The following is a 16,345-nucleotide window of genomic DNA, read 5'->3' as shown; positions in this document are numbered from 1 at the left end:
AAATTCAATTCAAAAAAAAAATCACATAAATTTAGATAAATTTTTTTCAAAACAAATAATTTTCGCTAAAGAAAAGTCAGCCTCTGAAAAACAAAAATCGAATTAAAAAATATAATGAAAATCCATCAAATCATTTTCATTAAAAAAACACTTTTAAAATAAATTATTCAAAAGAAATTTTTAAGCGATGTCAACAATACAAGCGTTCACTACAAGTGTGCTTTATACTTTCTGCTTGCTTGTTTTATGGTTTGTGTTTTGTTTTTGTTAAAGGTATCGTACTAATAAAAGAGAGTTTCTAATATTCTTAATTTTTTTAAAAATTTTTTCTTTAAATCATGTTTTTTATATGCTTTTCTGTAGAACTTTTATTTATGAAAGAAATATTATATAAATAAACTATATACATAAAAAAGATAAACCAAAAAAGTTCGAATTTTTCCCGATGTTTGACCACGTGATTAAAGAATTTTATTAATAAAATGTTAGGGTGTATGAAAAATAAATACCTTCTACAATTATAAAAAAATATAAAAACTAAATAATTTTAAAAAATAAATATAATAAAACTGTATTTAAAAACCGTATAATTTGTGTTGGATATTTTATGTAAATTTTTATAATTTTTTGTTTAAATTTATACTTAATTTTTGTACCTCCTTAATGAAAAAAAAAACAGCTTTTAAACGGTCATAATAATCTTTTTAACTTGGCGAAAACGTTTCTGAGTTAAGATTTAAATCGACACTTATTTTTTATAGATTATTATTACACATTCATTCTACTCTAAATGCTAAAATTTATTTGTTTCACAATATTGTAAATGAATGAAATATCTGAGGTATGAAATTTAAATTTCTATCGTAGCGAAATAAACGTATGTTATTTTTTTAATTTTTGCATTTTTTTTTTAAAAAAGATGTTTTTAAAAAATATTTTTAAATTAAAAAAAATAAATTATCTTCAGAAATTTTGAGTAAAATGTATTTAAAATATGTAATGTATAATGTAATCTTTTTAGACGCGAAAATTTAAAAAAAAAAAAAAATTAATAAATTTTTCTTGATATTTACGTATTTTTTTAAAATATCATTATATTTTTATTTTTTATTTAACAGTCCGGAGACAAACCAATCGGTGAACACGGAACAAATTATTTTTATAAGGAGTTCGTGGTGTCAGGCTACGGTTTAAAAAGCAAGAAGTATCAACTGGGATCTTTTTATTTTGTTCAAAAATCGTCAGATTTTCCTGTCGCAATAGCGGAAATCGTATTGATTTGGTCCAGTAAAAGTTCTGACAAAAAATTTGCGGTTTCAAAATTATATCTTAAACCAGATAATCTGGGAGATAATACATACTACGGAAAGGTTCATAAACTTTTTTTTATTTTTGTATATATTTTTACGAATTTGGTGGTACAGTTTAAGATATAAATAAATACATTTGAAAAAACTTTTAAATAAACAATAACAAATTTTTATAAATGCATTTTATGTTTACACTGAGAACTGATAATGTTGTTATTATGTTAAAAAATAACAGAAAAATAATTGTAAATTAAGGTAAAAACGGTAAAAGTTTTAAATTGTAAATTTTTTTATTTGTCATCAGAGAAAATCAGGGAACTGTTACTGTAATTGGTACTGTGTGTCAATGTTTTGTGTTTTAATTATTTATGGTTATGTTTTATACTATTCATATTATTTTTTATTATTTAACTTTATTAAGATAAATGAAAATAAATGGGTTATAAATAAATAAATGGATTTTTTTTACTATTTACGTTAAAACAGTTTTTAGTTAATTAATTTAAATTATTTATTGGCTAATGTTACACAAGTTGAGGGTCAAACAATGTTGGCTCTAGGGGTTTAAGAGTTGTTTAAAATAAGGTAAACTAAAACTCAAATAAAGTGATTTTTAATAATAATATTTTTTAAAAAAAGCTGTTTTTGTAGAAAATTTATTTTATAAAAAATTTCCATAATAAAAAAATTAATAATTTTAATTTATTTTTATGGAAAATTTACTGACTTTTAGAGATCTTTTTAGAGACTAACTTTTGAATGTAGCTCTTTAATCAACTTTTTAAAATATTTATCCACCATGTGTTGATCAACAGGCAATTTGATTTGTAATAATTTTTGAACAAGTTTTTAGGATTAAGCTCTTTAAAATCACAAAAAATTTCAATTCCAAAACCAAAGTATCAACTTTAGTATGCCATTATGGAAAAAGATGCAAGATTTTAAATTTTTGTTCTGTTAATTATATTCATACCATACTTGCTATCTTAAAGTAGTTAAAGTATAAAACCAACTTGTTCAAAAGTTATTACCTATAAAAATAATGAAAAACCTTTTCGCTTGTAGAGTCAAATTTTTTGCAAAATTGTCCATTTCTTAAATAGTGTTTTCTCAAAAACCATATTAAATCTGAAATTTTCAAAAGATATTTTCTCATACATATGTACAAAATCAAGTTTCACCAAAATCTGAGATGGTCCATGGGGAACTTTATTAGAACAAAATAAGCTCCATTTGGCATGGAATAACCCATAAATATATATATATATATATATATATATATATATATATATATATATATATATATATATATATATATATATATATATATATATATATATATATTACGTGATGTTTATTCAGAAGAAATAAAGTCGTAAGTAAAAGCATTTAACCGCAATTGTAAACTAATAGATTTTTTGTCAAAGAAACAGTTTAATAATTTTTTGTTGTTGTTAAAAATTAGTTAAAAAAAATAAAGTGTTTTAAGTTTTATCTTAAGGAATTAAATATATAAATTCCTTTTAAATATAAAAATTATTTTTTGTCATAATAGTTTAAAAAATGCACAATTTATTTTGATGTAAATATTTTATTAATAAGATATTTTGTTTATTGTTAATTTAATAACGTAAAGTTTCAATGATGTTCGTTTAATTTATGAAAATAAATTATGATCACGAATATGTTTTCGGTAACTGATAAATAATTAAAAAAAACTCTTTATTGTTTAAAAACATTATTAAAAAGAGTTCACAAAATAAATAAGAAAAAATTTATTTACATTTAATAAAATAACCAAAAACCAACTGTAAAATTATAAAATAAGCAAATATTATGTTACGTTTTATGAAAAAAGTATTTTTTTCAAAATAAAGTTTAGTTCATATTTGAAAAAAATAATAAAAATTTTTCAAATAGGAACTTTGATTTTATTTGTAACTTTTGTTATAGTGAGAAAAAAAACTGCTTGCATGATATTACAATGCGGTACTTGAAAAGACACTAGTGACGCAATATTACTTCTAACAATACAAAATATATTTGCTGAGTTGAGTTACTTTGAAATGCGTTACGCGTTTTCGTTACGCAGTGAAATCTTATAACAAGGCCAGATATATATGTGTGTGTGTGTGTGTGTGTGTGTGTGTGTGTGTGTGTGTGTGTGTGTGTGTGTGAATATTTCCCAAAAAATCATGCACAGAAACTTGTATACGTTTTGTCTATTATTTTCATAATAATAAAACTGGTGATCTCCAGTTTGCTCTCATTTAATTCTAACCTATATAAATGTTTTGTAAAAAAAAAGGTATATATTAGTAATGTTAACAAAGAATAAATTAAGTTTAAAGCGGAATCATGCACAGAACAGAACAACTCAAATTTTAGTTACTAGATAGATAAACTTTAATTCCTTGGAAAATATAAATTTCAGTGTTATATATATTTTAAAATAATGTTTTAAACATCAGTAAAGCCTTCCAGAAAGTTACAGAGTTGCACTATGTATCATAGAGTCACAGTAATCGTTTAAATGCAGTTCATGAATGATCATGCACAATGCTTGCAAATTTGTTAACTTCATGTAGATATTTTTAAGAAGATAAATTGCTTGTAAGTATTTAAAGTGAAATATTATACTTCAACAACTCATATAAATTGTTGTTTATTTTCAAACTGTAGCAATATTATGACGCGAAAAAAAACAAAAACGATCAAAGTATATATATATTTAACTTATTCAGGTAGCCTAAAATATGATAAAAATATTTTTGCTATAAATGTTTTTTAAGAAAATCATAATAGTATGCATATTGCTTTAAGTCCTAGCTTTTAATTGCTAGAACAGAGAAAAATAAAAAATCACTGACAGAAATGAATTGCCCATATATACATATATATATATATATATATATATATATATATATATATATATATATATATATATATATATATATATATATATATATATATATATATATATTTATATATTAGGGTTGAGCTTTTAAATTTACCGGTAAATCAGTAAAAAAAAGCATAATTTACCAATAAATATTAGTAAAATCAATAAAAAATAAAAAAATCATAGAAACTTGTATAAATTTTTTTTTCGTTTCAAAATAAAGTCTTTATCAGATACAGATCTACTATCTTTATTGATAATTGTTATATTGATAAAAAATAAGAATTTTTGTCACAAATAATCCAGCAGCAGAAAAGGCTCACTCAGACTCAATACTTATTGGAGTGACAGTCTCCAGTACATTGAACATAAGTTAAAGATTGGCAATTCTCTTTCCAGTAGCTTCATAGACCAACATTTCTTTTGAAATGGCTTTGAATTTGTTGTTTGAATTGCGGCACTGTTTTTTGGCCGAATGCTGAATTGCTTCCTTGAGTTCATCTTTAAGTGAAAGTGGATTTTCATCAAGATTTTCTGAGCCACACACTTATTGAATGAATTCTATGTCATCTGGATTGGTTAGGAATAGTCTAGACAACAAATCTTTAGCAGTCTTTTGAAGTACAGACTTTTTGAAAACTCCATGTACTTCAATGTCGGATAAACATTCTGGATTGGAAAGGTATTTGTACAAGCTTACAAGATTGCTCTGCCTTCTCTCTTCAAAACGTCTCAAATTGCACTCTTCATTGCAATGCAAAGAGTTGAATCTTATTGTTTCAGTCTGTTCACAAGAAACTTGAAAATTTCCTCAGCAGTAAGAAGAATTGCATTCTGTCAGTAAAGGCCTTCTGCTACCAATTTGACTGGTTCAAAAGCAGCAACAATGTCATATAAATTGTTTACTTCATTATCGCTGCAAATCAAATGTGGACAAATGTCTTTCAATATTTTTCTGAGTGAATCTTTAACTTTAAGAAATTGTTGAATCATCAACAGTAGACTGTTCTGTCTTGTTCTGCAGTTAAGGTAAGTGAAACCTCTTTTCCATGCTGTTTCTTAATTTGTTCTTGGAAGACATCACTTTTGACTGTAGATTTTCGAAACAACTTGACAATTTTTTGGACTTTTGTAATGACAGATTGCAAGTGCACTTTCGCTTTTGGAATGGGGATGTTTTCATCCATGGCAGCATCAAGAAAACTGACTTCGGTGTCAGATTCGGATTCATCACTGCTGACACATCTTCATCGCTTGTTACTTGTAATGTGTTGTTATCGTTTTTTCGGAAAGGCTTCTTATACAGCACTTCTTGAACTGCCAAATAAATTCCATGAGCGTAACACATTTGATGCTCAGTTGAAACCAGTTTTCCAAACTTAACCATCATGGAAGCTCCATCTGTAACTGAGCAGACAATGCTGTCGCTAATGTTCAACCCAAATTTGGCAACTTTTTCTGTGACAACTGCTGCAGCTTTTTCAGCTGGCAGTGATCCAGAAATTCGAGTCAAGCCCAGATTCCAGTATGTGTGTTTTTGATAAATATTAATATTCATGTACCTTTGATTTTTCAAAGAAGTGTATTCATCCAGTGTAATTGAAAAGCATTTTCCAATGATCACTAATGAATTAAAAGTGTTTTTAAGGTTATTTCTCACACCAGCTGCAAACTTTTTAACTGACTGGATTGCTTGCTTGTGATTTTTTGGAAAATCATAACCTTTTTCACACATAGCAGATCGAATGAAAGAGCTGTTAACAATGGCGTGGAAACTAAATCCATCCAGTGCTGTAAGTCTTGAAATCACTTCTTCAATTGGTTGCTTTGGAAAAAAAGTTGAAATCCTAGGCTTTTTTGATCCCATTGCAGCTTTTGTTGTCAACTTTTCCTGTGTTTCTTTTTTGATTCCATGTTTTTTGTCTAGGTGATATCACATACCAGTTGTGGAACTTGAGTATTTACTGGTATTTCCACATGTTTTGCAAGTCACTGTTTAAGGTGTAGTGTTACCAAACATCTGATATTTTGACCAAAAGCAAATCAAATTGATTGATAAATGCAACAATAAATATATCACAAGAAAGTAGTAATGTCTTTTTTAAAATGTTCAAACAAAACATAACCAACAGAATTAGTTTCCAAACAAAAGAAACAGCTTAGTTGATAGGAAAGTGATTATTAAAGTTTTAATTTATTGATTAAGCCATTCAAACCTTTTAAAATATTTTAAAGCATTTTTGAGCATAATGATTTTGATTACCATCTTAGTTTTTTAGATTTTTGTTATAGAAACAAACAAATAAACGAGGTGGAGGAGTTCTGATTTACGTAAAGGAAAACAGTATACATAACATTAGGAATGATATGTGAATTCTGATGGTAATAAAGAAATCATAACAAAATTTTAAACAATAAGAAAATTAATACTCTATTAGGTGCAGCTGAAAATCATAACTTCTTTTTACAGCAAAATATTATTCACAAAGGTAGCAAAGAAAAGAAAATTAATTTCATAATTGGAGATTTCAAATAAATTGTTTAATTTATAATATAGTAAAAATCATTTTCTGAAATTTACCGACATAAATTTACCGGTGAATCGGTAAAACAATTTTACCAATTTATGGTTAAAAAAAAAACTTTATTCAAGTTTTTTAACTTTTTTAACTAACATTCTCTTTAAATCTACAGTTTATGGAAAAAACTTCTCAACCTCCACGCAAGATTTTTTATATATATATACCTATATTTTGACATCTAAGTTTACCGTTTGTGGCGAAAAATGGCACTTAATGACTCTTTGTTTCTAAAAGTGAAAACATAAAGTATACATTTTATGGTAAAAATTAAAGACGACCAAGCAAGTGTATATTTTATATATATATATATATATATATATATATATATATATATATATATATATATATATATATATATATATATATATTATATATATATAGATCTATAGTTTGTTGTCTTTGGGAAGAGCGGAAGGAAAAAAGTGATTCTTACGCCAACACATACGTCACTTTTAATTACTTTTAACTTTCGTCCAACATTTGCGTGTTGGACCATTAATTTAATTACAAATAAATCATTTTTTTAAAAAACCACGAAAATGCAAATTTAATTAAGTCTGAATGTTTTTAACAATATAAACAATGTTTTTATTTTTATTTTTTTTAATAAAATGTGTTTATTTTTAATTTTTTTAATAAAATGTTTTTATTTTTATTTATTTTTACTGTAAATCATGCGCGGAGTGTTGCTACATCGACTATCTTATAGCCTGACTCACAAGGGAGTGCTGCTACATCGACTGACAAATAGCCTGACTTGCAAGGGAGTGCTGCTACATCGACTGACGAATAGCCTGACCTGCAAGGGAATGCTGCTACATCGACTGACAAATAGCCTGACCCGCAAGGGAGTGCTGCTACATCTACTATCTTTTAGCCTGACCCACAAGGGAGTGCTGCTACATCGACTGAGGGTTTGGTTGGGGCAGGCAGTCTATCAATTAATTTAAAAAAAAAATTCCGGTCTTGCATTTTAATTTTTACGTTTTGTCAACAAAATATGGAAAAAACTTTCGGACAACATCTTAGGGTTCTATATATATATATATATATATATATATATATATATATATATATATATATATATATATATATATATATAAACAACTTTAAAAAGTATTCTACACAATAGAGTGCTCAATGTTCTTAAAAGAACAGAGCAATTATATATTAGTAGAAAATCACTTAACTAAATTTTTTTTCCATTTGACACTGTGTTTCATCACATATATATATATATATATATATATATATATATATATATATATATATATATATATATATATATATATATATATATATATATATATATATATATATATATATAAGTTGATGATTTGTTTAGAGATTTTTTTTTTTATTATTGATCTATTTTTATATGTAAATTGTATATATATTTTGATATATTGTAATTGTTTATGTTTTTATATGTTTTTACATAATATGTAAACTCTTTGTATAAAGTATGCATGTAGTTTAGTACATTTCACTCAATAATACATTTTAACTTGCAAGATATTTGTTAAATATCTAAGTAAAGAACTTAATTGTTGTTAAATCCTTTTTTGTTATATAGCCTTGCAAAATTTTCAACTTGTTAAAAGATTTTAGTGTTTGATGTTCTAACTCTCAGAATAAATATTTTTTAAGGATGAGTTAGTTGAAGTAGAACAGTGTGTTGTCATTGAATGTCGTAAGTTTCCGCTATGGGAATGTTCTCCTCAGAACTGGTACAGCAGCACAGGTGAATTCATTGGAAAACTTCCTGAACAGAAACCTATCAGTGAATGTTTAATCAAAATTCTTAGTTTTCCACAGTATTGCCGTTTTCAAGCATGCAAAAAACGTCTTGAATCTGGAGTAAAGATATCAGATAAGATGCTTCTTGCACTAGGAGGCATTAAGTTTGAAAATCAGCAAATCCTAATTGTTTTTTCTAGAAAATGTATTCAAAAAGAGAACATAAACAATTTTTCACCCACTCAAGACATATCAAGTAATGTCATCATTATACAATTTTATTCAAAACTTCTACAGGTTTTGCTCACAGAAATTTAATTATGTTTTTAAATAAATATTTTTAGTACCACAGTTTAGAGGAAGACCTCGAAAAAAAAAAGCCATTCAACACGATAAATGCAATAAAAGATTTTTTAAATCTTTGTCCTTGGAAGAAAAAGAAAAAAAAAAAGAAGTGTTACCTCAAGTTGAAACTGAGGTTAAAAATATTTTGTCTGATTCATTGAATACTTCAAAAGAGAATACTTTAAAAGAAAACATTACCATTAAATCGAATGATGTAGAAGTAAGCAATTATTTAATTAATCAACCCAGCACTGATCTAAATGAAGAAAATGGCAACTCAATTCCATCTAAGCAACATAGTATTGTACATATTTATTTGTTTTATTTCATTTTAGTTTTTGAAAATCTTTATTATTTATCAATGCTGTTTTGTTGTTGCATTATGATTATTATTTGTTGCATCTTATTGTTTGGCAATAAAATTTCTTTACAACTTTCGTACCATAGAATTTATATTATAAGTAAAAAAAAAACCATTGACTTCCTACACCTTTTTAAAACCACTCTCTGTTTAATTAAATTTGTTAATAATGTAAAATAAAGTAAGGAAATGTATAAACTTACCATAAGTTTTTCTCTATCTGTTCTACAAATCTGTGCTACAAATATATTAGGGTTCAGTTATATTAGGGTTAGTAAAATCATTTTTTTTTAAATCTAATTTCTTGTAAATAGTATCAAATTTTTTGTCAAGCAGTACAAAAGTTTAAGCAGAAAAATTTTCATTTGCAGACGAAAATCTAAATAATATTATTTGACAAATCTATATTGGGCTGGCATGCTCAATTTTTAAAATTGATTTTTTTTTTTTTTAATTATTTTTTTAATCGCTGTTTTAAAAAGCAGTGTTATCAATGTTTCATTATGCCATCAGCTGATAAGTCTGTGTTAAATATCTACGAGGGGTTTCAAACAAAGGTAAAAATGATCAAGCGTCATCTATATTAAAATTGGCATTATAAAAGTTAAGTAGTTATTACATTATTAAATATTAGATTTGTGTAGCTAATCAATAAAAATTGTTTGAAGGGGTGGGTGAGGATTTGGATTTGCATAGGTAGTATCTCTACATCATGATGTGTTAAAGATAATAATTATTGAGTCAGTGAATTTGATATTTTTTTAAGTTTATTTTTATAACTATTTTTATGACAGCAATAAAAAATAATAAAAGTTTTATTTACAACGTTTTATAATGGAGTGAGCACATCATGTTGCAAAAGATTTTTTCTTCTTTTTCTGATAGTGACTATTATAATCAGCATTAAAAAAAGACTGACTGTCATGTATATATTAAGGTTAATAAATATACAAAACCCAAAAAGTTTCAAGTTAGATTTGTGTGAAGCTAAGAATAGATTTCAAAATAGATTTATTTTAAATCTATTCTTAGCTTCACACAAACTTGAAATTAAAAAAAAGCTTCACACAAAATTAAAAAGAAAATGATAATTAAATCACTTTCTTTTTAATGTAAAACAAATTTCTTCAATGTTATTCCAATACTGGCAGTATCAGTGTTATAGCGGTATTTTAATTTTTAATGTTATTATCATAATGATTTTTTGACATTATTAATGTGACCTCTGTTGTTTTCTTTTTTTACTTAATTTTTAATTAATTTCTAATTAATAGTTATTGGCTTGTTTAATTTAGGCAATATTTATGAATGTGTGTTTGTTACTCTATAGTATTTTGTATTATTTTTGTACAATAATAGTTTTATAAATTTTGTTATTATTAAAGGTGTATCCAACTGACCCCAACATGTTCAAAAAATATTTGTATGCATTTATGTATAATCGTGGTACACCAATTACAAAGATACCTATTATTGGTTACTTTAAAGGTAAATTAAAATATTTATCAATTCAAAAAATATCAAATACATCATTAATATATAAAGACTGGAAATAAGTGCTAAATACTTAACTCTTAACTAACTTATGTAAGGGGGTGGGGTTGCATTATTACAAAATTGTATTTTTTGTATAGTAGTTTGCAATTGCTATTTTTTTAACATAGTATTTCTCATATCTCATAATATTCTCGTTACTGTTATAATTTACAGCTTAAGTTAAAATATATTGCTTATGTTGCAGTTATAATTTAATGTGTGAGTAATGTATATAATACTATTACAATCTTACTTTTAGTAATTGTTTATATTTAACATGGTACATAAAAAAAGTAAAAACGCAAATATTATAATATTTAAACCATTTAAACAGTTGTAAACAAGCAATTTAATACCCAACCATAAAACATGTTTGATTTTCAAAGCGTATTAAATTGTTATTGTAAAAAGCTATGTAAAACAACAGTTGAACAAACTGTGATATTTAAATGTGAAACTTAATATTTTTTGCAAAAACATGCTCTATATACCGAATGAGTAAGATTAAATTAAAAAAAAAACGATTTAGTTCAAAACAAATACTAAACTTATTAGATACCACGCTCTTTCTAGTTTATTGCTTCTTGATCTAGCGGACTATTGAAAATATTAATTTTACTAATTTCTTCATTTAAAGGAATTTTTAAGTTGAATTTTTTACTCAATTTATTTTTGTTTAAATTGTTCTGCAAAAAAATAAAGTGAAAAAAAAAATTTGATTTAATAAGTCGAATTATATTACCTTAAGTCTAAGTATATGCTTAATTTTTTTTTTTTTTTTTTTAAAAAAAAAATATTTTGAACAGACTTTGAAAAATTTACTTTTTTTAGTTTAAATTTTTAGAATTTAGTTTTTATTTTACTCATTTAAAGTTTGCAATGTTTCTACTTTTAAACTATTTTCAAGAAGCAAAAAATAATGACATCTTTACAAAAATATATTTAACTACTAAATATGTTTACAATTTAAATAAAATTTTCTTCCTCACTAGCTCTATCTAAATCTAAAAATATTGTTACTGTAGCTAAATGTTTGATTTTCAGGAATGATCCTCGTTATGCGACTCGGTATTATGTTACTGCAGTTTCCATTAAATAAATTTATAATTATTGTAAGCAAGCGTAAAAATTCATAAAGTTCTTTTAGATTTTTTTAATAAGATTATTTCAATAAGAGAATTTTATAAGACTGAAATTCTCTTATTCAAATAAATTACTTTTTAAAATGAATTTCGAAAAACAACTTGAATATTTATAGAAAATATTAAATTTTGCTAAAGCTATAAATAAAATGGATATATAAAAAAAACGGTATTGCGTGTTTCATATTCTATTTGAAATATATTTTTAATTAAAAGCTTATTATGTGTTAACAACATATACGATATAGATAGAAACATTTGTATGGTTAACTTTTGCAAGTAAATGTCTTTGAGCATATTAAGTATATTTAATAGTTGAGTAACTTAACTGGAGTAACTAAACTAGTTGTTTTGATTTGGTTTATAGGTAAATTTACTGTAATGTACTTTATCCATAGTAAATCACACTAAATTTGGGTAGGTAAAATTGGCAGAGCAGAGCAGATTGGCTGAGCAGATCATTTATATGGTACAAATGGCAAAATGTATTATAAAATAATATGAATTCTTTTAAGTAATCTGCTGAATAATTTGGCAGATCAGATGCACACGAAGCAGTCCAAGTTGAAAGTTAATCGTAAAAAGTATCATTAGTTTAGAGACTTAAGTCTTGTGCACAAACATTTTTTGTGTAAATGCCTTACCAATAAAAAAAGTAATCTGTTGTATTCTAATGTGATCTGCCAAATAATTCAGCTGACCACATGTTAAAAATAGGTTATTCGGATCCACAAGTTTAGGTACAATTCATCATGCTGAAATGACTGAAAATCGATGGTTTAAAAAAAAAATACCATCAATAGTATATTATATATATATATATATATATATTATATATTATATATATATATAATATATAATATATATATATATATAAAATACCTTGTAAATTTTAACTCCAACAAAACACAGTTATTTACTGCAATCAATTATCATAATAATGTAGGCATTCCTATATTAATGAATGCAACCCTCTCACTGAGTCCTCTTCTTTATGTCTTTTTGGAAACCATATATGCAATTGATTGCTAAATTAGCATCTGCTAAGGTTGCTTCTCCTTATTGTGCTCACCATTTTCACACTCCTGATTCCATTCTCTGCCTCTACAAATCTCTTATTCATTTCTGTATGGAATACTGTTATCATATTTGGCTGGTTCTTCTGATGATGCTCTTTCTCTTCTAGACAAGGTCCATGTCATTTGAATCTGTAATTGTTTTCATTTGTAGCTATTTGACAACAAATAATCACAAATGACAACAATTACAGATTCCACATTAAAAGTGTTTATACAATTACAATTTTTTTTAGCAGAACTTTTAATTGTGCATTATATTTTTTTTTATTCTGCTTGAATTGAGACAAATTTATACAATTCATTATAATAAATGGCAATAAGACATTAAAAACATAATTTTTTATGTTATTACATAATATAAAAATTATTATGCAATAATTTAGTGCATAATAATTATATATATATATATATATATATATATATATATATATATATATATATATATATATATATATATATATAAATATATATACACAACCCTCGGAATTAGGAAAAATGAGGTTGGCAACAGGACATCAAAAATTATTTGATACAAAGGTCTAACCGTAAAACATAGAAACAAGGTCAGCAATTTTTTGCTGACTTCCAACACTTTCAGGTTGGCATTGCCAAATCCGACCCTAATAATAATATCTATATAGGTTCATTGAAATTCCGCTGTAAAATATTTGCTGGTAAGGAAGAGACCCTTGACATGATTCCAACATTTTTGATGGAGTTTTTTTTCTTCTTAAAAGACGACACACCATTGGGGACATATAATACAAATGTATAAGTTAATACATAGCAAGGCTTGAATTAAGCGTATCGCAATTGCTTTTCACATCTTTGCAATTAGTTTTTTTTTTTCTAATTTAGCAATTTTTTGGCCATTATAAAAATTATAGAATGTTTTTGTGACACTTTAGTATTAAAATTTAAATTTCTAATTTAGACACTTTAGTATTAAAAAAATGTATAACTTAATTGAAATATTTTGGTAATAAAAATGATAATTATACCAATTTTTGATATTCTAAACAGTTTTAAGTGTAGTTTTTCCGTTTTCTAAATAATAAATGAAAGTGTTTTTTATAGTAAACTTGTTCAATTTGTTCTCTTTGGTTGATATTCACGGAGGCTATTTTGAAGTAAGTATTGCACAACTATTGTTAACTTTTTTATTTTAATGTTTTTATATTCTCATTATCCCTTGAAATTATTTTGATGAATTTTCAAAGTAAGTTTTTGTTTTAAACTGTAAATTGCAATTACTGTCTTTAATAAAGTTTGACAATAGGTTACATTAAAAAAACGATGGCGTCGTGTTTATGAATTACTTGGTCATTCTAACTCAATCACCAATTCTGCTACTATTACAAGAAAGACCTATGAAAAGTATAAGTTTTACATTTAATTCATTATTGTTTGTTATTGTTTTTATTTATCACATAAAAAGTCTTGTTTAGTTTTTAATCGTTGTTACTATAGTTACTAACATTGATTTTAAATTGTTTCTGTTTAGCCTTTTACTTCCATTTGAAAATTTTTTGTTAGCCAAAAATAAATCCGAAAACTTTGATGGTAACAAAGAAATTTTAATAGACCAAACAGCACTATTTGAAAATATCTCGTTGACCAAAAATATCCCTGAAAACATTGATCGTAGTAAAGATTTTTTTAAAAACGAAACAGGAGTATTGGAAAATGTTTCATCAGCCAAAAATAAATCTGAAAGTTTTAACGGTAGCAAAGAAATTGTAAAAGAAAAAGCAGAAAATAAGAAAAACACTTTTAATACTCAAACGAAGTTGTCTTGCAAACCAGAGAATTCTCTTAGTAATCCATACTCTTCACAGAATGCAAGCTCTAATCAGAATGCGCTCAACATTCCTTTTCCCTCTTTAGCGAAATTTGAAAGTACTCATCATTCGCCAGAAAATATGAATTCAGTAGACTTCAAATCTGGTAAAAGATGTAGAGATGTGCATGATAATGACTCACCACCAAAAAAGAAGTCGCATAATATCATTAATAGTTCATTAAATGATTGCAAATGCTCAGCGCACTCAGAGAGTGTGATGCAACCTAGTACTTATGCTTACAGTAAGAACAAGGTCTTCAGCAATTTATATAAAAAATCTGAAATTAGTTCTAAAAATGAGACCAACACATTATTTAAAGGTTTTAGAAATAGCGTTCAATTTATCTCAGATAAAGAGTCGCGTTGTGATGCAAGAAACATTTCAGATTGTTGGATAGAAACGTTTAATTGTTCAGCCATTAATAATGGTTTAGAAAGTACTCAAAAAAGTAATTGCATTACTAATTGTTCTAATCAAGTTTACAAAAACTGCAATGCCAATATAATTGGTAAATGTACAGATCTAGCAAATGAAAAACTATACAATAAAGAAAGTTCTATTTGCGGATCTTCATTAATACCAAATGAAGATATCAATTTAGATGATCGTCTTCAATTTGTAAAGTCTCCTTTTCAATATTCTCATCAAAAGCAACCAATCACGTTTTATACTGGGTCTTCAAGTTTTCGTACTTACTCCGGTTATAAATGAATTACATAACATAAATTGATCGTGTTTTTCTACTATATATTTATTCCAGTCGATATATAAAGTATAGCTTCTATTAACTATAAATATTTATTTTATAAATATAACTATTTAACTATAAATATTTATAATAAAAATAATTATAAATATTTATAATTATAAACATATAATTATTATAAACATAAAGTTACAAAAGTATTATAAATATTTTTGAATTTAGTTTTTTCAATTAACTTCTTTTATAATTATCATACAACTATCATTGTCATTCTATTTGCAAAAATAAGTCCGTTAAAAATTTATTTAAGCTGTGCATGGGGTAAACATTTTTCGTTTGTTTTTAAAATCTTTTTAAACGATACAAGTCTTACTTTGATTTGCTCTATGTAGCTATTTTTTCTTTATTGCGCTTTATCTTCACAAATAAACAAAAAATTCTTTTACCTTTTTATATCTATATATACTTTAATGATAATGGTTTATTAGCAGCAATCATTGTGCTATTGTCTAAATGTTTGATATTTTTGTAAAACATAAAACTGTCTCTTAGATAAATATTCTTCCACTTTCAACATTCAATGTTAACTTTTAAAGGATATTTTTTGTTAATAACTTATAATAATCAGCTGTAAAACATTCACTTATAAAACATTTTAGTGCATTTTAACTTACTACATTAAAGTTTGTAGTTACTAATGTATAAAATAAATTGCAAAGAAATTAAAAAAAAGGCTAATTACAAAAAATTAGATAAACAAGTTATTTCGATCTTTAATTGTAGTTTGAATTTACTATT

General features: G+C 25.2%; 1 protein-coding gene across 1 annotated transcript; it reads left to right on the top strand.

Moving 5' to 3' along the window:
- Positions 1–711: 711 nt before the first annotated feature.
- Positions 712–15,873, top strand: LOC100210053 (AT-rich interactive domain-containing protein 5B). Its single transcript, XM_065792641.1, has 8 exons — positions 712–841; positions 1,119–1,370; positions 8,445–8,790; positions 8,879–9,183; positions 10,626–10,728; positions 14,075–14,127; positions 14,277–14,374; positions 14,502–15,873. Exons 1-8 carry the CDS (start codon positions 824–826, stop codon positions 15,550–15,552), a joined length of 2,226 nt encoding a protein of 741 aa, XP_065648713.1. The 5' UTR covers positions 712–823; the 3' UTR covers positions 15,553–15,873.
- The last annotated feature ends 472 nt before the right edge of the window (positions 15,874–16,345 follow it).

The sequence above is a fragment of the Hydra vulgaris genome, chromosome 03 (genome assembly GCF_038396675.1).
Source record: "Hydra vulgaris chromosome 03, alternate assembly HydraT2T_AEP".
Lineage (NCBI taxonomy): Eukaryota > Metazoa > Cnidaria > Hydrozoa > Anthoathecata > Hydridae > Hydra > Hydra vulgaris.
This window is presented reverse-complemented; position numbering and strand designations above follow the sequence as displayed.